The sequence below is a fragment of the Cajanus cajan genome, chromosome 3, assembly GCF_000230855.2.
Source record: "Cajanus cajan strain Asha chromosome 3, NIPB_CcT2T_4, whole genome shotgun sequence".
Lineage (NCBI taxonomy): Eukaryota > Viridiplantae > Streptophyta > Magnoliopsida > Fabales > Fabaceae > Cajanus > Cajanus cajan.
In genome coordinates this window covers 77598240-77620924 of record NC_138519.1, presented here as the reverse complement: position 1 = coordinate 77620924, position 22685 = coordinate 77598240, and the positions used below count along the sequence as shown (strand labels likewise).

General features: G+C 29.5%; 1 protein-coding gene and 1 long non-coding RNA gene across 2 annotated transcripts; both read right to left on the bottom strand.

Moving 5' to 3' along the window:
• Positions 1-8094: 8094 nt before the first annotated feature.
• Positions 8095-9723, bottom strand: LOC114914922 (uncharacterized). Its single transcript, XR_003802777.2, has 2 exons — positions 9285-9723; positions 8095-8607 (listed from the first exon to the last, which is right to left on the bottom strand). It is a non-coding gene; the product is annotated as an uncharacterized LOC114914922 (long non-coding RNA).
• Positions 9724-13978: 4255 nt separating this feature from the next.
• SBPASE (sedoheptulose-bisphosphatase) lies at positions 13979-17027 on the bottom strand. Its single transcript, XM_020355695.3, has 8 exons — positions 16856-17027; positions 16595-16714; positions 16145-16330; positions 15399-15480; positions 15071-15292; positions 14647-14747; positions 14498-14569; positions 13979-14361 (listed from the first exon to the last, which is right to left on the bottom strand). The coding sequence occupies exons 1-8, from the start codon at positions 16952-16954 to the stop codon at positions 14080-14082; spliced, it is 1164 nt and encodes a 387-aa protein (XP_020211284.1). The 5' UTR covers positions 16955-17027; the 3' UTR covers positions 13979-14079.
• Positions 17028-22685: the final 5658 nt, after the last annotated feature.

Here is a 22685-nt window from a genome sequence, read left to right as displayed (position 1 = left end):
TTGTCACTCTTTAGATATAAATGATTGAAGAAACAGCGTCATACATTGTAGAATCTATCCCTAAATAATTAATGCTTCGAGTTTTGCAATTATCCTATATACTTACCTCTATCTTATATATTAAATGATTCTCCACGTGAAAAAACTTTTTCTGATAAAGTCCTAGGCCAATTTATTTTCCTATTATTAGAAAATTTTGAATTTAAAAATTATGCTCTATCATTTCATATTAGAAATATGCTTATAAAAAAAATAGAAATCCATTAGAATTTATATGAAGCAAGCACAACACCATAGTATTGTCCATATTAATGAAAAGTTAATTTTATTCAACAAACGTGATAAGTATTTACATGACATGACAAATTAAAGTCTTTGCCAAAAAACATTAACTTTCAATGCATAGGCCAAAGTTCTATAAACCTTAAACATAATCATCTCATAGAAAAAAATATTAGAATACAAATATTTAAAATTATAATATAATAGTAATATATTTAATTACTAATATTATTTTTATAAGTAATTTTAAATATAAAAAATATTATTTAAACATTAACTATTTTTTATCAGTTATTTTTTTAATATTAAAATGTTTAGTTAATGGTATTTTTTATATCATAAAATTAGGTTGTGTTTTTGTTTTTTTTCTTATACTTAAAACTCTCACTTTTTGTTATAGTTTTTTTTTTTTAACAACTAAACTTGCATCCCAAATATAACCAACTTTCATTCCAAAAGAGTTAGAATTACATGTGTAGATATTTACAAAATGCTACAAAAGCGAAGGTTTTAAAAGTAAAAAATAAGCATATACTTAAGAGGATGAAAAAATTTCATTAATGCTAAAATATTGTTATATTTTTTTTTTTTTTTTTGAAGCAAATTGTTATATTTTATTAATAACACTCATAAAGTTATTTTTAATGACGTTGTACTCTTGTTTAGTGTTAAATAAAAATAGAAACTTACAAAAAAAAAAAAAAGGTACTTAAATAAAATGGATGGTCATTGACTGACCAGACAAGCCAAAGGAAAGTGTAGATTAGCGTTAAAAAATGTGAGAGCAATTGCCCTCACAAAGTTTTATTTTTAACAAATATTTTTAATTAAAAAAATTGCACAACAATAAGGTATTATCTTAATAAAAACAATTTTTTTTAAAAATGATTGTAGAAAGCTATAGAAGATAAAAGAAAAAAAAAACAAATTAGTATTACTTTTTTTTTTAATCCTTTTAAGTTTTAGCGCCTTTTAATAAAATAGGTCACACAAAAATATAAATACATATCTTATAAAAATCTCAAATAGAAAGATAAAAGAGAAATTGTGATCCTATTCATGAGACAATTGTAATTTATAGAAAAATAGGTATTTTAGATATTTTTGTTATTAACATTTATTTTGTAAAATTTAATTATATTTTTCTTCTCCCCTAAAAGAAATTATATTTTTCTTCTCTGAAAATATTATAGACTATTTTCTTATCCTAACAAAAGAAATTTTCTAGTTATAGTTGTAATTTTATTTTAGATGAGCCCTTTTAATTAAGATTGGTATTTTTTTTCCAGTATCAAGTTATTAGCCTTGTTGCCAATGATTCTTATGCTGAAAATTGAACTTATTTTAAATTTTGTAATTTATTTATTCATAGATGTGTTTTATGAATGAGTTAATTAGATGGTATAGGATGTAGTAGGTATACCACTAAAATCACCTGATATAGCAGGTAGTTGAGTGGGTAAAAAATAATTAAAATATTTTCCATAAAAAATTAAAATAATAAATGGTTTTAAATGTTGCATAATGCATCTCTTGACTTGCTGCTATGCAAATGAAATAAGATTGATAATTTGCTGCAATTCAAATGGGACTTTGCATCTGCATTTGGAAATATTCTCACCGGAGAAAGGAAGGGGAGCAGATTAAGATCCAACTCATCCGTTATTTTGGGTATGGTTATGAGTGTATTTGAAAATTGAGTTAAATTTAATTGGGGTTGAAAAAAGAATTATACTTATAATTTTTTATTTTTTTTATTAAAATGTATTTTTTTTTATTAAACGTAATTTTAAACTGTATTTAAACATTTATTATGTCCTCGATATGAAGGAGTGTTGGACGAATATTCAACATTGCTATGTGCATTAAGTGTTTGGAATAGAGAGGCCGTTCAACATGTCTGTTGCTTCCTTATTAATTTTGTGCTGAAAATTCAACTTGTTTATTTATTTAAAGATGTATTTTGTGAATGGGTTAATTACATGATATAGGATATGCATTTTCTAAATCTTGTTATTTTTTATTTTGAAGTCATTGACTTTTTTCAGACCTATCCATCCAATGAGTATGCAGAAACTTCAAGACTAACACAATTATTCAATCTTTCTTTATTTATTAATATAAATTATTTTATAAAATTACATATAGATCCTTGTCCCACTGCTTGAGCAGTACAATCGATGAACTCTATTGTGTTTGTGTTCAAGCACAATCATATCTCAATTAATTGATTACTACTACATATAATTTCTGGCATAGCTTTTATACCATTGTATATGACTGTGGTAATTCTCCCCTTTGTATAACTTTTACCCGGCATTATGTTGTGGTTTTGTAGAATAGCTTTAAGATCTCTTTCAAAAAAGAGACTTAAAGCCAATTTTAAGAAATCATTTTGCCACAACTGAGAGCATGAGCCATGTTTGTTCCATTCATACGTCCAAAAGGAAATGTTTCTCCCATCACTTAATGCTGGCCAATTTGTTTCAAGTTCACTCTTCAATATTGGGTCAATCTAGTAACATAAATAAAATTCATTAAGTTTTTAATATTATATAAAAATATTGATTAAAAAAATAAAATTTTACCTGATTTGCATCAAATTTAACCGAAGGGCAAAATTGTGGTTGTAGGCCGGACTTGTTACTAGGCCATAGGCCATGGAGGGTAAATCTATCAGAAATATGAACAGCACACGGGTTCATGGTGCAGAAGGCTGGTGGCCATGTTTCTGCTAATTTCCAAAATTCAAAACTTCCATGAAGGAGAATGGGGAAGAAAAAAAGGAGTAAAAGACAGATCAACTTCATGATAACTTAGAATTATAGAAAAGAGAAATGAAGTGAAGTTTAGAATGTAAGAAAAGAAAATAAAAATTTCACATGAAATAGATTACAAAATGAGTCCTTTTATAATAAAAAATAATTCTACATTGAGATTGTAGTATACGTGTATGAATTTTCTTTTTTAAAATAAGTATGTTGCATATATGAAATGTGATCATATTTATTGTATATGACGCGTGGGGGAGGGGTTGAGAGGGAAGAATCTTGTTATATCTGTGCAAATGAAATAAGATTGATAATTTGCTGCAATTCAAATGGGACTTTGCATCTGCATTTGGAAATATTCTCACCGGAGAAAGGAAGGGGAGCAGATTAAGATCCAACTCATCCGTTATTTTGGGTATGGTTATGAGTGTATTTGAAAATTGAGTTAAATTTAATTGGGGTTGAAAAAAGAATTATACTTATAATTTTTTATTTTTTTTATTAAAATGTATTTTTTTTATTAAACGTAATTTTAAACTGTATTTAAACATTTATTATGTCCTCGATATGAAGGAGTGTTGGACGAATATTCAACATTGCTATGTGCATTAAATGTTTGGAATAGAGAGGCCATTCAACATGTCTGTTGCTTCCTTATTAATTTTGTGCTGAAAATTCAACTTGTTTATTTATTTAAAGATGTATTTTGTGAATGGGTTAATTACATGATATAGGATATGCATTTTCTAAATCTTGTTATTTTTTATTTTGAAGTCATTGACTTTTTTCAGACCTATCCATCCAATGAGTATGCAGAAACTTCAAGACTAACACAATTATTCGATCTTTCTTTATTTATTAATATAAATTATTTTATAAAATTACATATAGATCCTTGTCCCACTGCTTGAGCAGTACAATCGATGAACTCTATTGTGTTTGTGTTCAAGCACAATCATATCTCAATTAATTGATTACTACTACATATAATTTCTGGCATAGCTTTTATACCATTGTATATGACTGTGGTAATTCTCCCCTTTGTATAACTTTTACCCGGCATTATGTTGTGGTTTTGTAGAATAGCTTTAAGATCTCTTTCATAAAAGAGACTTAAAGCCAATTTTAAGAAATCATTTTGCCACAACTGAGAGCATGAGCCATGTTTGTTCCATTCATACGTCCAAAAGGAAATGTTTCTCCCATCACTTAATGCTGGCCAATTTGTTTCAAGTTCACTCTTCAATATTGGGTCAATCTAGTAACATAAATAAAATTCATTAAGTTTTTAATATTATATAAAAATATTGATTAAAAAAATAAAATTTTACCTGATTTGCATCAAATTTAACCGAAGGGCAAAATTGTGGTTGTAGGCCAGACTTGTTACTAGGCCATAGGCCATGGAGGGTAAATCTATCAGAAATATGAACAGCACACGGGTTGATCGGGCAGAAGGCTGGTGGCCATGTTTCTGCTAATTTCCAAAATTCAAAACTTCCATGAAGGAGAATGGGGAAGAAAAAAAGGAGTAAAAGACAGATCAACTTCATGATAACTTAGAATTATAGAAAAGAGAAATGAAGTGAAGTTTAGAATGTAAGAAAAGAAAATAAAAATTTCACATGAAATAGATTACAAAATGAGTCCTTTTATAATAAAAAATAATTCTACATTGAGATTGTAGTATACGTGTATGAATTTTCTTTTTTAAAATAAGTATGTTGCATATATGAAATGTGATCATATTTATTGTATATGACGCGTGGGGGAGGGGTTGAGAGGGAAGAATCTTGTTATATCTGTGCAAATGAAATAAGATTGATAATTTGCTGCAATTCAAATGGGACTTTGCATCTGCATTTGGAAATATTCTCACCGGAGAAAGGAAGGGGAGCAGATTAAGATCCAACTCATCCGTTATTTTGGGTATGGTTATGAGTGTATTTGAAAATTGAGTTAAATTTAATTGGGGTTGAAAAAAGAATTATACTTATAATTTTTTATTTTTTTATTAAAATGTATTTTTTTTTATTAAACGTAATTTTAAACTGTATTTAAACATTTATTATGTCCTCGATATGAAGGAGTGTTGGACGAATATTCAACATTGCTATGTGCATTAAGTGTTTGGAATAGAGAGGCCATTCAACATGTCTGTTGCTTCCTTATTAATTTTGTGCTGAAAATTCAACTTGTTTATTTATTTAAAGATGTATTTTGTGAATGGGTTAATTACATGATATAGGATATGCATTTTCTAAATCTTGTTATTTTTTATTTTGAAGTCATTGACTTTTTTCAGACCTATCCATCCAATGAGTATGCAGAAACTTCAAGACTAACACAATTATTCGATCTTTCTTTATTTATTAATATAAATTATTTTATAAAATTACATATAGATCCTTGTCCCACTGCTTGAGCAGTACAATCGATGAACTCTATTGTGTTTGTGTTCAAGCACAATCATATCTCAATTAATTGATTACTACTACATATAATTTCTGGCATAGCTTTTATACCATTGTATATGACTGTGGTAATTCTCCCCTTTGTATAACTTTTACCCGGCATTATGTTGTGGTTTTGTAGAATAGCTTTAAGATCTCTTTCAAAAAAGAGACTTAAAGCCAATTTTAAGAAATCATTTTGCCACAACTGAGAGCATGAGCCATGTTTGTTCCATTCATACGTCCAAAAGGAAATGTTTCTCCCATCACTTAATGCTGGCCAATTTGTTTCAAGTTCACTCTTCAATATTGGGTCAATCTAGTAACATAAATAAAATTCATTAAGTTTTTAATATTATATAAAAATATTGATTAAAAAAATAAAATTTTACCTGATTTGCATCAAATTTAACCGAAGGGCAAAATTGTGGTTGTAGGCCAGACTTGTTACTAGGCCATAGGCCATGGAGGGTAAATCTATCAGAAATATGAACAGCACACGGGTTGATCGTGCAGAAGGCTGGTGGCCATGTTTCTGCTAATTTCCAAAATTCAAAACTTCCATGAAGGAGAATGGGGAAGAAAAAAAGGAGTAAAAGACAGATCAACTTCATGATAACTTAGAATTATAGAAAAGAGAAATGAAGTGAAGTTTAGAATGTAAGAAAAGAAAATAAAAATTTCACATGAAATAGATTACAAAATGAGTCCTTTTATAATAAAAAATAATTCTATATTGAGATTGTAGTATACGTGTATGAATTTTCTTTTTTAAAATAAGTATGTTGCATATATGAAATGTGATCATATTTATTGTATATGACGCGTGGGGGAGGGGTTGAGAGGGAAGAATCTTGTTATATCTGTGCAAATGAAATAAGATTGATAATTTGCTGCAATTCAAATGGGACTTTGCATCTGCATTTGGAAATATTCTCACCGGAGAAAGGAAGGGGAGCAGATTAAGATCCAACTCATCCGTTATTTTGGGTATGGTTATGAGTGTATTTGAAAATTGAGTTAAATTTAATTAGGGTTGAAAAAAGAATTATACTTATAATTTTTTTTATTTTTTTTATTAAAATGTATGTTTTTTTTTTATTAAACGTAATTTTGAACTGTATTTAAACATTCATTATGTTCTCGATATGAAGGAGTGTTGGACGAATATTCAACATTGCTATATGCATTAAGTGTTTGGAATAGTTGAGTATGTGTTGTTCCCGGCAAAGTATTACTAACAAGAAAAGTGGGTAAGATTGATAGGTTTTAACTGAATGAAGAAAAAATTATGAAACAAAGTACTTAGCCCCTCTAAATTTTAAATCTTATCCTTTTTCTTAAATAAATATAACAAATTTTAAATTTATTTTAATTGATGTTTAAATTTTTTCATGTTAACGAAATCGTAAACCTTAATTTTATTATAAACTATTTTAAAATTTGTTATTTTTACAAATAAATATCTTAATTAAATTTTTTATCTTAATTAATTCTAAAACATTTTTGTAAGTCTCTTATATTACATAAAGAAAAAATCAATAGAAAAGAAATTCACTAACCAAGGTTTTTAAGTTTCTGCCTATGGGCTTTGACACATAAAGCCAAAAAAACCTTGGGAACAACAATTTGTAGTGACTTCAGTTCATGCCATTGCCATTGTTATGTCGTTATAGTTAAGCACTCATGGTTGGTGTACATATATACGTGTTATGTCGTTAAAAGTTGCAGGTTCTCAGCAAGGTAAAATGCCATTGCCAGCCCATATAAGCATTATCTTTAGCATTTGTGAGGTGCTTGCTCAATATGGTTATATCAAGAGCTGGCTCCTCCTATGCCATAAAGCTTTCTTATTATTTTTTTAATGCAAATCTTTATAGCTAGCTAATCACATTATATAAAGCTCTTTTGCTACTTGTCCTTCTAATCCACCACCAATAGTTTTAGTCCTTTTGTGCAAACTATTTTGCTCCCTGCACCACCAGCAACTCCCCATATGTTTATCCAATTATTAATTCTCAAATGATGCTAACCAACAACTTACCATTAATCGACACTGCACGACGTTTCTCATATTTTGGCGCATTGCACACATACAACCTATATATGCTCGACCCTCTATGCGGGGACCAATTCATTTCCTATGACCATGGACATCCATTACTGAGTATCTCTGGTAAAATAAAGCATTGCAGAGAACCACAAGTAGCTCGCTAGTTAATTGTTAAAACGAAATAACAGAACTTGGTTGTTAGTTTTAATTGTTAAGCACTCATGGTTGGTGTACATATATATACACGTAAGGACTGATTAAATACTATTAGTGTGATAAGTAAATGAGAAATTTGAATGGAATTACTTGAAACCATAGTCTTAGAACAGCAGCTAGTCTCACAAACCAATTTTGTGGTGTCTATCTTATGGATGTTGCTAACTGTCTATTGCTATTTTGCTAATTTGTAAATTAAGTCAGTGACATGACACATTTACAAATTAGTCAAAACATAAGTTAGAAAATTACACACGTAACACTCTTGATCTTATTATACTCAACAATGCAAACTAAAAGCTCTCTATAGACAGACATATTAATAACTAACCGTAGGAATCAGAATTCAACAATCTGTTAGAAGTATAAGATAATCAGCCAGCACTTGAACTTCTGGCCCTGCTTCAAGAATTGCAGGTGTGCGAATAAAAATTCCACAAAATGTTTCAGGACCACCTTCCTTGGAGGTGATCTCTAGCTCTGAAAGCTCTGTCTCAAAACTTTGAATATCACTTTGATATTATTAAATGAAATTCTTAATTCAAGCTTTAACATACCTATGAAATGGAAAGATATAAACATACTAACAACGAGTGCTTGTGTACCTGTGAAATGCATTGGCATTGTTATACATTGGTCCAACTGGAACATAGTCTATATCTTGTGTTTGATTTTTGTTGCTTTTTTAATTGCAGCTCGAGCTTGTAATAGACCACTTCAGTTCAAAGATGCTGGATTTTCTTTGCAGCTTTGGCCTCTTTGGTGGAACATAAGACTCGTTCACGGGAGTCAAATTGGGCAAAAGTTGGGAAACATTTTGTTCATTCTTGTCCTTTTAAATAAAATGATGGGTTAACATCAACTTTATTTAAAACACACAAAATGGATAAGATTTTTATTTCAACAATGTTAGGATGCTCTAACTAGAAAGTATCTTCTGAAAATTCAATTCAATATAATACATCAGAAATTAACGAAACCTCAGAAAGTTGTCAACTTATTTTTTTTAAATCAAATCTTTCGTAATCATTGGTTCAAGTGTAGGGCTTGAATGTATAAGATGAACTAATTAATTTCTATCTAAAATGGAAATTGTCCAAAAGAAAAAGATAATGTAAAAGATAAACACAAACAAATAATTGTAATCCTTCCAAAAGTCCAATTTACTTGTAGAAACAAAAGTGCAAATTGTAAACCAACTAAAATACTAGAAAAGTGTAAACCCAAAGACAGGGGTTCACATTTCTTTGCGTATTTACAAAGTTACTATTCAGCAAGGGAACGAAATAAACGTCAATTTTAATGAGTCGATTGAAAACCCACTTTGAATGAATTTTCGAACAAATGTCGAGTTGAATATTAAGAATACATCAAAGTATTGCTCAAACAGGTTCTCGCATGCGAGTTTCGTGACTTAGTTTTTGATTTTCATAAGAGAATGACGTATCGTGAGTATGGAATCGATGAATACAGAATAAATTTGTTGCAATTGGATGATTGAAATCTCACCTTGAATGGATTTAAGTGCGAATTGCATGAATATTAAGAACGCAATGAGTTTGAAACTAGGCTCAAACAGGTTCTCGAGCGGGTTTCTGATCTTAAATGAACGCAATTCATTAACTAGAAATTGGACCCTCATGCTTACAAATTGTATCGGTGGAGAATTTTGGCACCATGAAAGAGTATGGGTCAAAAACTCGATCAAAATTGTACTAGTTAAGAAATGGGTTTTATATTTTTTGATATGTGATTTAATTCGACCCAGTGATATATAGCAAAAAATAAAATAATAATATTAATAATATCGACAATAACAATAATAATAAATTAGTATTATTTATGATTACTCGCTCAGAACAATATTTTTTGTCACTCTTGTTTAATAATGAATTTTGTGTTTTTAAATTGATTACATTATAACAATACAACATATTTATTTTAAATTTTATTTGGTGTTAATATAGAAAATCAACAAATGTATTTTGGAATTTAGTTTGTACAATTAGTTACTTTATGAGTTGATAACATTATATTTGTAACAAAATATGAAATGATTTACATCTATTATGAAATGTTTGAATTTTTACAAAATAAATAAATAAATAAAATTATGTTTACCTAATTAACTCAACCAAATCAACCCGTTCATGATCGGGTTGGGTTGGATTTAAAAATAGAAATACAAATCTAACTCAATCCAACCCATTAAATTTTGATCAAGTCGAGTAACAGATTCATCCAAACCTGACCTAACTCAACTCGCTTACAGACCTAAATAATTTCTACTATAATTTTGAAAAAAATTACATAATTAGATTTTCCTATATTACGTCACATTTAAAATTTAGGGTTACTAAAGTCTTTTTAATAACATTTTCTCTTTTATTTTTTTTACCCTTTTTAATTTAAAAAATAAAGTTTGTTTAAAATATTAATTGAAATTATAATAAAAATAAAATATTTTATTTTGTAACTAAATTCATAGATAGTTATAATTAAAATTTAAAATAAATTATAGACATAAGAATAATTTATATTAGATTCTCCTAACTGAAATTTGCTATTATATAATTATCTTTACACTAAATTATATTTCTATTTTCTATTTATTTATTTACCCGCTTCTTTGAGAAAGATTTTCATGGTTATGTCAATTCTAACCTTCTAGAGTATTCTCGTCTCTCTTGGGATCAACATGATGCATTAGTAGACCGTAGATAATAAAGGGAATGGATAAAATTGGATTTTATAATCCGAATACTTTGCACAATCCTTACTTTAAATTATATTTTTTATTTTTTATTATTAATTTACCCACTTATATTTTCATGGTTCTGTCAAATCCCACGTTCCAAAGTATCCTCATCTCTCTTGGGATCAATATGAGGCATTAGTAGACTACAGACATCAGAGAGAATTGATAGAAATATGTATCAGATTTTATAATCTACATATTTTGCACATTTCTAAAAAAATAGGATGATTTGATTTAAACTACTAATTAAGAAAAATAATTACCCCATTTCCCCTCGAAGAGGCATAAAAGCTTTGTTTGCTCTATTTACAATTACAATAATCAACCACTTCCCATATCTGTATACTTTCTATTGTGACTTACTTGAAACTAAAATGAGTGAGAAACTCACTATACTTTTGAGTATATTGTAATGAGATCTTGTATCATAATGATTTAGTGTCATGTGAATATACGTCATTCATTTGATGAAAGGTTGGGGAAAGTACAACATAATTCAACCATAGTTTTTTTTTTTATCCATGAACATGGTCCATGCAATTTGAACATAGTTTGAATGGTTATTAACCTATCTGAAATTTGCACTCTCTGTTTGATCGATTGTTTGTGCGAGTATGGATGGGTGTCCTTTTTTGAATTTTAGAAAAAAATAGTCTAAATATGTGAAAATAATGATGAAAAAAATTCTTTTAAATATCCTGAAAGAATATTTTGCATACCCTTAAAACTTAAGATGATTTGATTTAAATAATTAATTAAGAAAATAGTTAATATCAATATCTAGGATTTAATGTATTCAATTTAAAAGCTCATCCATTGGTGTATCTGATATTTTTATGTATTTAATATATTACATTTAAAAGCTCACCTATTTGCGTGAAGATAAATTGGTGAGGATACAAGAATTGTGAGAAAAACAACCCTATTTCCCCTTGAAGAATATAGTATAAAAGTCTAGTTTGTTTGTTTTATTTGCAATTGTAACGGATAATGGTGAAAATGAGACGTTTGAATTCAAGGTTGAGATACGGAGCCTCATAAACAACAGTTTCCATTCAAACAAAGAAATCTTCTTTCGTGAGCCTATCAACAATGCTTTCGAGGTAAGTAGTCTTTCAAGTTCAGTTCTATAAAGATTACAAATTTCAATTTCATTTGTGTTTCTTTTCTGTATAATAGGCTTTGGACAAAATTTAATATGAGAGTCAAACTGAGTTAGGAGCTAAATTCATTAGATTGGTCTTTCATAAGGTTAATAAAACACTTCCCATTATTGACATTGGTATTGGCATGACTAAAGCAGTTATTGAGTCGCATTTTCATTTCATTTGTGTGTGTGCATTCCATATGCTTATAAGTATGGTGTGTGTATTATTGTAGATTTGATCAACAATTTAGGAAGGTATCGTCAATTAGGTGTTGGTTTTTACTCCGCTTTCTTGGTTGCTGACAAGGTTATGGTCATCACTAAGCACAACCACACCATGACCAATACACTTGGGAATCTCAAGGCGATGCCTCCTTCACTGTTACCAAGGACTCTAGTGGCTAACAACTCATGAGAGGAACCAAAATCACCCTCTTTCTCAAGGAGGATCAAGTAAGGTACACAAATTATTCATAGACCCCCATTTCTTTTAATGCAGTTAACTAATTCCTTCATTTTTGTCAACAGTTGGAGTACTTGGAAGAGACAAGGATTAAGGATCTTATCAAGAAACACTCTAAATTAACCCGTTATCTCATTTACCTTTGGGCTGAGAAGACAATGGAGAGGGAAATTAATAATGATGCTTAACATGTTGATGAGGATCCTAAGAGGAAGAAAAAGATCAAGGAGGTTTCTCACCTATGGGAATTCATGAACAAGCAAAAATTTGTGGATGCCGCAAGTGAAAAGTTTAGGAACCACATACCTAACGATCTAATATTCTCTATTTTGGGGAAATTGCCTTTAAAACCTCTCGAGATTTGGTTGTGTTCGCAAATCATGGGTCATCTTACTTGAAAACCCTTATTTCATGACAATCTTTCTCAATAATGTCTTATCTAATCATCATTCTTACTATAATGATACAGTTTTACTCATACGTCAATCTTTGAACACTAACGTCACTCAAACTCATCATGAGAACTTGTTTTTGCTTTCTGGTAAGAGACTTCAGAATAGAGTCAAATTAGATTTGCCAAGTCTATTTCAAGGGCAAAATCTAGTGAATTTTGGTATACATATTTTAGGTCATGCTAGTATTAATGGAATTTTTTTCCTTGATAACCTGTATTCCATAATTGGACTATGGAACCTAACTACTGAAGAATTGAAGATCATTCCTCCTAGCCCAAATAAGTTTGTACCATCTAATATAGTTTATTCTGTTGATTCTTGTGTGATGGAATCATGGATTTGGCTATGACCGTGATACAGATGACTATAAAATGATTAGTCATGTACAATTTCTTCAATTTGATGATTATGATAACTAGATTCTTGAAAATGAATATCATGACCCCTTATGGGAGATATATAGCTTGAGAAGTAACTCCTGGAAGAATCTTGATGTCGATGCCGATATACCTCTTAGCGATAGGGTTAACTATTTGTATTTGGATGGAATGTGTCATTGGCAAGGTGATGATTACTTGGTGTCGTTTGACTTAAGCAATAAGACATTCTCTACAACACCTATACCCTTAGAAATACCATTAGACAGGATGCGCTATGATTATGATGTTACTTTAGTATTATTAAATATCTTTATTGCTTTGATCTTACATTATATGTATTCGTCCATATTTTACATATATATCAATTTTGGGTGAAGTTGGTGTAAAGGAATCATGGACTAAACTCTTTATTGTTGAGCCTTTGCCTTACATTGAACATTCTATTGGAGCTGGGAAGAAGGGGAATATCTTTTTTCGAAGTAAAGACGAAGAACTAGTCAGGTTTAATTTAGATACCCACATGACCGAGGATCTTGATGTTAAAGGGGTTTACAACCTTTGTTAGATTGTAATTTATATGGAAAGTCATCTTCCAATCAATAGAATAATTAATTTTTTTGTCTACATTTAAAACGATTATGAGAGCTTATTAGTATCTTACCTTGTATATATACAAAGTGATTTGTCAATTACACATTGTTATAACTATGTAACAATTAATAAACCATTTGATCATATGAATATTGCTTTGCCAATTTTATTCCGAAGATTTACTTTCTTTAAATTTTGCAAATCAGATTGATTTTTATTTCAATTGTAATTAGAATGATCTAGGAAGATTATCTTGTTATGTATTATAGAGTTATTATCTTTATTTATAAATCCTTAAATATTATCACCGTGTTGTTTTCTATTTAAGCAATTTTTCATTTAGTTTTTTTTTTTTTTTTTTTTACAACAGAAGTCATACCAACATAAAATTAACTTCATGTCATAGTGATAAACAGAAAATCAATGACTAAATTGCATATACTTGTTTAAGATAACATATATCTTTCTTAAAATCAAGTCAACCTGACAATGAATTATAAGTTTAACAGTTTAAGCAACTGCTCCAACAGCTACACCACCCTTGAGTCTGGATTTACCGTACAAGGTTTCTTCAAACCGAATGATCTCATTCTTGGATCCATAAGCAACTTGAGTTCTCTCATCAATGTTATTGATGACTTTGTCCAACACAGACTGATGACCATCACTGCTATAACCTCCAGCTTTTTCAATTAATAATCCCAAAGGAGCTACCTCAAACAACAATCTCAACTTGGCTTTGGCCGATGCTGATGCCACGTTTGTGAAGATCCCTTTTTCTTTTACAATAATCTGTGGAACATTTTTAAAGCATATATATTACTTTACTAGTTGATGGTCAGCTTCATGGAACATGCATATTTCTAAAATAATTTAAAAGATTAAACCGTATTAAAATGTCATGTATTATTGTGTTAAGAAAAAAAACCTGGTTGACATCTGGCACCATTCCTCCTGTGTATCTTAGTGTGTACTTTTCATTGACATAGTAATCAATCAACTATTGAATGATAGAGAAAGATGTAAGTATTCATTCAAACAAGTCATAGCAACACTGATAGAAGAATATAGGCAAACCTTAGCATAATCGGGGTTGTCAGATGTGGCTCTCAAATTTCCTGGGGAGAACAATTTTCCTTCTCCAATTTCTGTGGTTTCTTTGACATGCTGCCATTTTCCTAAAATATGAATATATATTAGCCATTTTTGTCATGTGATAAAATTTGGATAAGACTCCTTTAAAGGGAGTTTATGAAAAATTATGTGTATCATGTATAACATAACCCACTAAAATTAAATGGTTGACACATCCTCTTCCAATTCAGAGACAAAGTCACCTTGTAGAATCCTTATTTTTGATAAACAAAGTTTTACAGTAATGAAAAATAAAGGAAGAACATAAGCAATTTTCACATTGAATGGTCTGACAAGTTCAATTTTAAATAAATATATGGAATTGTGTGACTACTTAAAACAAGATTTTTTATGGCATGAAGCTGACCTTCATCAAGCAAAAGAAATTCATGGGTGCCAGGGAAGTCCTTAAGAGCAAGCACATACGTAGTTCTAGGACCCATAACCCCCATGGCTGCAGCAACTTGATCTCTTCCTGTGACCCCGGTCAACTTATCTCCAGGCCACACGCCAAAGATGGTGCCTACTGTGAAGTTTGTGTCCACAATGCTAGACCCATCAAGGGGATCAAATGCAACACTAAACCCACCTGTTTGTTGCAAATTCACATAAATGCATCACCACAAAAGTGAAATTTTTGTATTAGAGACAAGACTAGGTTTAATTGTCAGCTTAATATAATTATTATGTCATACCTTCAATTGGACCTCCCATGTCTTGGAGCTCAGGAATTTCTTCAGAGCAAGCATACTTGCAAAAATGGGAGTAATTTAAGGCCTATGCACACAACATTGGAGAAGTCAGTTTCATTGCACATTGAAAATAAGATGGCATGTATTTGTGAATTAATAATACTTGCACTACCGTGTAAAGATTCTTTATGATATCGTTTAATTATAAATTTGTTTACTTTTATTGTAATTATCTTAAAAGTCATGCTAATAATAACTACTTATTGGCTGGTTTTCAATGAAAAAGAAAATACTAAGCTGACTATTAAACTCTATTTATTACTACTATTGAGGGGGGGAAATAAGAGTTCAGTTCAATATAACGATCAAAGAAGTTCATATCAGTCCTGGTCATATCATAAACGGGTGTCCTTAACAAACCATTTGTATCCGTTTTCATAAATGAACTTCGGAGAAATAAAACTTTAGATGGAAAAGGTTCTTACAATCAGATTCCAACATGACAAATAACTACAGACAACTAAAGTACTTATCTTACTGAAAATACTACTAACCGTATTCAAAGGGAAATGATTAATTTTTCATATCAAAATCATGCACAAGGAGCCACACATTTATGCGCCCCCCTGTGTTGAACCAATTAATTAATATTACATGAATTGGGTTAAACTATACATGATGCGAAAGAATCAAGATTTTCATAGCTTAATTGGGAAGAAACTTATTGACAAGTATATTCATGATCTAACCTCAAAAAGAAGCTGGTTAGCCAGCATATCCACTGCAAGCTGCTCGTCCCCAAAAGAATTAACACATTGTGTTCCACCACAAGAAGCAGTCTTCACTTTGAAGGAAATTGTTCTTAATGCTTCTCCCATGGACACCAACAACCTGATCAGCCCCTTATCGGGTGTTGCTTTTGTGAGGAATTCTTCCTACAACACACAAACATCTACATCAGTTTATTTCAAGTGCATGTAAACCAAAATACCAAAATGTTTGCGAGTTCGACACATCAAGTTCTTAGCTTTATATATTAGGAACCTATTTGGATATAGGCTTAAAAGACGTTTTTAAGAATTTTTTTCAATAGAAATATTCTCAAAATCTGTATCCAAACATGTTTTAGTACTTTCTTTTTTGTTACAAAACATGCTATAGTATTATTATAAACATTTTACCGTAATTAAGTAACTCACCAGACTGTCACCAATTTCGCATCTAGTTATAAGTGAAGTATCCTTTGTCTTTGAAACCTTTAGTGTGGATTTGGATGTCACTCTTAGCGATTCTCCAAATAAAGAGCTTGATTTCAGACTCTGCCATTGCAAACAAGTTCACTTTAAACATCCATTTTATTTTCTAATAGTGTGTAGAAAAATAACATGAAAGAATAAACTGCATGGTAGCAAGCACTTTAGAAGTTTAAGTGAAAATATTGAATCATTGATTCCTCATACCCTGAAGCCAAAAGATGGAGAGATGGAAGGTGGAGAGTGCTTGGAAGAAACAGTAGGCAAGAAAGGCCCGCGGGTGTAGCATGCTATGCCAGTTTCCATGGCTGCAAAACAATGTTCAAAGGTTAAGGATGGATGTTATGTTATTTGCATTGATTGACAGTGAGACTAAGAAGGGAGAGAAGGGGATAGAAATTTTAGATATGTGGCTAACTATGTGTGTAGTGCCACGTGGCAGGTGCTGAGTAGATAGGCTAATGAAACTGCATTTGGGTATGAATATTTAGCATCGCAAGTATTTATGTGGTTGTGCGATGGTTCTATGTAAAAGAGATATGGTGGGGAGATGCTAGCCCCACTGTTTGTTAGTTTGTGACTATATGCGACTTTGTGCTTAACTCTGTCTTGCATACGTCTTGTGGTCCTTCATATTTCACTTGTTAGCGCCATAAGGGAAGTTAATTATCAAATGCACTTTATGCTAAAATCCTCATCAAACTTTCTCAAACTATGGATACTTTTCTCAAACCATTCATTTTTTAAATCTCAAATCCCATGAGATAGTTGTACAAAATTTTTGACAAATTATGCTTTTTGATTTTAAAATAAAATTAAGATAAGAATTTTGATTAGACTTAACTTACATCTCGTTAAGTATTGGACTCTCTTCCTATGTGGAGAAAAAATCCAAAATTGATAACTCTACTTGATGTCTCACTTAACTAAGTTAAGAGGGGGTTTAAAGTTCAAGAGGTGAGAAATGAGCAAAGTCAGAAGTCACTTAGAACACTAACACTTTGAGAGAAAGTTTTATACAAAGTTGTGACAGTAAAATCAATACTGTAGATTTGTTCACCGTTGGATTGGACTGAAAATTTGACAGCAGGTCCGGGACATTTGGTTCTTCATTCTGAACGGTTGGATCGTTGATATGAGGTCTGAGTTGGGAGATTTTTAGTTCGCACTATAGTTGTATATTTGAGGTTTTTCATCTTCCTTATTTTCTATTTGCAAGCTTTATTATTTTGTTGTTTGGCCTCGTGTTAGCACTGTTTTTTGTGCAATTGATTGAAACTTCTTTGTACTATTTGTTAATCATAGTAGAATTATTTCTTTAATCTGAACGACTCATAATTTTTATCCTTACTTTGAGAGATTTTTCACGTTAAAATCTTGGTGTCTTTGTGTGTGATTTTTGTAATTATTATTATTGTTCATTGGTTGTTGCTCCTCATAAATTCTTACAAGTTAAGATAATTTATTTTTGCTACGTTAACTATTTTAATTTACTCTATGTTGTTATTGTGTTGTTGTTTTTCCATTACATCTAACTTTATGTAAAATGAAACTTGTGATTAAATAATTATATAATACGACATGGAGTGAATTTGGATAACATTCAACGTGAAAAAGATCAATTAAATATATATAAAAAAATATAATAAAATAAAATAAGTTATTTTTTTTATTTGGTGCTCGGAAATATTTGAAATATATTCTATTTGTTTCATTGCAAATGAATTTTCAAACATGATTAGTTTTTGAAAATTTGTTAGGGTTCATTGTTATGAAAATTAATTTAGTTGTTATGCTTTAGGAATGTCAAAACTTAATGGGTTAATTTATTTAACTTGTTAGAACATACTGGGTGGGTTATATAATTCAATTCTTCAACTTTACCCATATCATAATCAGTCTGTCTAATGAGTCGAATGTTATGTTAGGTTTGGTTGATTCATCACGTTGAGATTTTTCTGTACATTATTTGGTTAAATATTATTTTTTATTTAAATTATAATGAATGTCATGTCACTTTGTTATTTTGTATTATATTTATTTAAGATTTCATATATTAGTATATTTTTTAAACTGTTTAGAAATTTTAATTGAATTCTTAATTAAAAATGTAATTAGATCCTTGATTTCTTATAATTTTGTGATTTGATCCTTAGAATTAGTTTTTTTTTTCTAAGCAAAATTGAATTAAATAAGAGGAATACAAGGGGTACTCCAACCCATATACAAAACATAATCAAAGTAAGTAGTGCACCTCTAACATCAAAAGGTGTTTAATGAAAATAACACAATAACTACATACCTCCTAAAATCAATTTGCAAACATCATACAATAAAAGACCTTGTACTAAAAGGTGGAACAACCAAACTAGCAATTCAAAAAAGGCTAAGTAAAACCAATCAACATTGTCAAAAGCATTGTCGCAACTAAGTTGGAATCTCACACCCAAATAGTTTATGGTAACTTAAAACTGAGAAGAAGAAAAAAACAATTTGTTACAGGTTTCCTAACTTCTGGGAACTCAATTATAAAATCAGAAGAAGATGAAGCCTTATTATTTTTTTAGTTTAATAACCTAATTAAAAATTCGTAAAAAGAATTTCGTTAGAGAAAATTCTCAAAAGTTTTAAGGAGTTACTATTCTATTAAACTTTTATTTGACCCGTCATGGTAGTTTCTAAATAGGATTTGTGTTGAGACAATTTAATAGGACAATATTCTTGTAATTGAGGCATTATGTTTATGTCTAGATGATTTATATTTTTATTTATTTATTTGAAAGATCAACTTATGAATCATCTAACTTTCATTTTTTTTTATTAATTTTAATAAATCAATCCAACTCTCTCTCTCTCTCTCTCTCTCTCTCTCTCTCTCTCTCTCTCTCTCTCTCTCTCTCTCTCTCTCTCTCTCTCTCTCTCTCTCTCTCCTCTCTCTCTCTCTCTCTCTCTCTCTCTCTCTCTCTCTCTCTATATATATATATATATATATATATATATATATATATATATATATAAATTGAAAGAGAAACAGGTCATGTTGGAATGAATCAGTTCAATTTGACATCTCTATTCAGTTTTTTTAAATATTTTTTAAAATACTTTTCTCTTTATTTCCATAAACAAACTAAAGAGCATGAATTTATTGAGGTTTGGGGCAAAGGGAATTGTAAGGTAAATCTAAACTCCAAAAAAAGTGTTTATATATTAAAAATTGAAACTTAACCAGGAAAAATCTATACAAGAATTGAATCAACTCTTTTGTATTTCTTTATTTAATCAAGATTAGTTAAGAGACAAATGTTTGTGAAGCATGTAAAAATTTGAATTAAATCTCAATTTGGAACCCAACATTAGTTAGGTTTAGAGATTAAAATAGGACACACTAATGAGAATGAATTTATTGAGATTTTGGTTAAAGGGAATTGTGAAGTAAATCTAATTTAAAATAAAATGTTTATATTGAAAAAATAAAGCTAAACCAAAAAATCCTATAGAGTCTAAATCTACCCTAATTTAGTTAGAAATGAAAATAGGTTAACCTTCTAGTTTGTTCATCAAAAGAGTTGGTCTAAAGTTTTGAATCAAAATTTGTTTATTATAAAACACACAAGCTTATTTATGTTCAAAACTTGTTAACCAACTTACATGAGTATGCGTATTGATCTATTTATAAGCTTAATTCAAAACAAAATCTTAAATAGATTTTAAGTTTAAATTTTTGAATAAGTAAAACATATATGAAGAAAAAGCTTATTACATATAAATAAGTTAAGTTAAACTTTGTATTTTGAAATCAAATTAGAGTTGGACTTTATAAAACTAAAATATATTACCTGATCCATTTATATACCTAACTATTCAGAATGCCCCAAAAAATAAATAGTGGTGATGCTTCTGCAACAAAAAAGAAATACCAATAAAAAAAAATATATTGGCTGTGAATGTTCTATATCAAAGAAGAAACAACAAACAGAAAGCGTATGTCTAATAAAGATTTGTGTAAATGATAAGCTTAACGTTTAATTTGCACGAACGTACTATTTTTTATATAAAAATTAAATGCAATATATGTATCAATAATTTTTGTTTATAGTATATTTAGGTGAGAAATTTAAATAAAATAATTTATTTATTTAAAAAATTTAAATTCTTTGAAATGAAACGTGTGATTTGGTATGTACATTAATTCTCAACAAACTTTTGGTTTGGTTTGTTTACACACTAATTAACCATTTTCTTAACTCTTGCAAATTAACAAGATAAAAAACCAAGATTTGAGTGCAAAGAATAAATTGAATTTTGTATTTTTTTTTTCTGTGTTTGTTATCTTGCTAAGTTTTATTTATATACTCTCTTATGCCTTTTGCTGAAGAAGTATATATATATATATATATATATATATATATATATATATATATATATATATATATATATATATGTGGCACATTTAGAATTTCTGTGAAGATATATATAACCCTTACATTTCCTTTCGTTAAATAACAAACACTTTGAAGAAAGGATACAACATTTTATTCGTGTATCTTTTCATAAATAAACACATTTTTTCCATAAAAAAATATAATTTTTCATATTTGTATTTTTTTTTCATGAATAAAAACTTTTTAAAAAAAATTGATACACAAGATTCGACTTCCTTATAATTATATATATGCATGAAGGATGTGACACCCTCTATCCTACATACCATAATATATAAATAATGAAAATTGAATAACATAACTCTAAATAAAATTAAATGTATTCAAGTAAAAAGCATCACACTCTTAACTTAATAAAATAACATAATCAACTGAAATTATAAGGAAATAAAACTAATATTTTCTAAAATAATTCAACAGAACAATATCCTAATCTATTTCTAGTTAAGTCCTAATGTCACATGTCTTATTAAAGCAAAATTCAACACTAAAGTCTAGACCTCATTACCAACATCTTCAACCTCATGTTGATGATTATTTGCATAACAATCAAGGAAAATAATGCAAAACAAAGGGAGTGAGAAGCATCTCAAATTGGCTCACAGTATAAAAATATAAACCGAATAATCAAACACAAACAAGACGTACAACAATACCTAGCTATACACACTTACACTCTAGCTCATTACATGAAATAAATACCAAATAGTCATACACACTCCATTTATACAATAGCATGATATTAATAAATAATTATCACGATTAATAAAATGACTCATTTATCATGATTGACATAATTACTCATCCATACCAGTCATAATTAACTCATTTACATGCAAGTATACGATGCAAATGACATAGACTCTTGATTTGTATCCATGTGGTATCAATCTGAAGATATGCACAATGCATATCAAACGATCTATCAATTTGTCTATTTGCATGCATATGATGCATGTCAAACAAACTCAATGCAATAACATACACATGCTCTCACTTCATATATCACATAGTCCTCGATTATCACAATCAATACAATAATTCATTTATCATCATTTACACAATTATTCATCCATGAAACACCAATCATAATTAATTTATTTACATGCAAGTATGGAATGTAAAGGATATAGACTTTTGATTTGCATGCATGTGGTACCAATCTCAAGATATGCGCAGTACATGATTAAATGATTTATCGATTTGCGATTTTCCAATTCGCGTGCATATGATGCATGTTAAACAGACTCAATGCAATAACATACACATGCTTTCACTTCACATATCACATATTTCTTATATCACCTTGTATATTTCATGTATATTCTCAATTACATTAGCTAATCATTAGTAAAAAGGTAGTATCAAAATTACAAAGGTAAAATAAACAATTAATAGTCACTGCCCAACAACATCTAGTTGAGCCACCAACATCTAGCTGAGCGAGCTAAGCCCCCTAGGGCTTCTTACTAAGCGACCTAACACATCTCACTAGCGAGAACACAATCTTCCTCCTTAATTAGAAATCACGTCTCCTCAACAATTACAAGTTACCATATTCAATTTCATGCATAAATCTATATATAATCAATAAA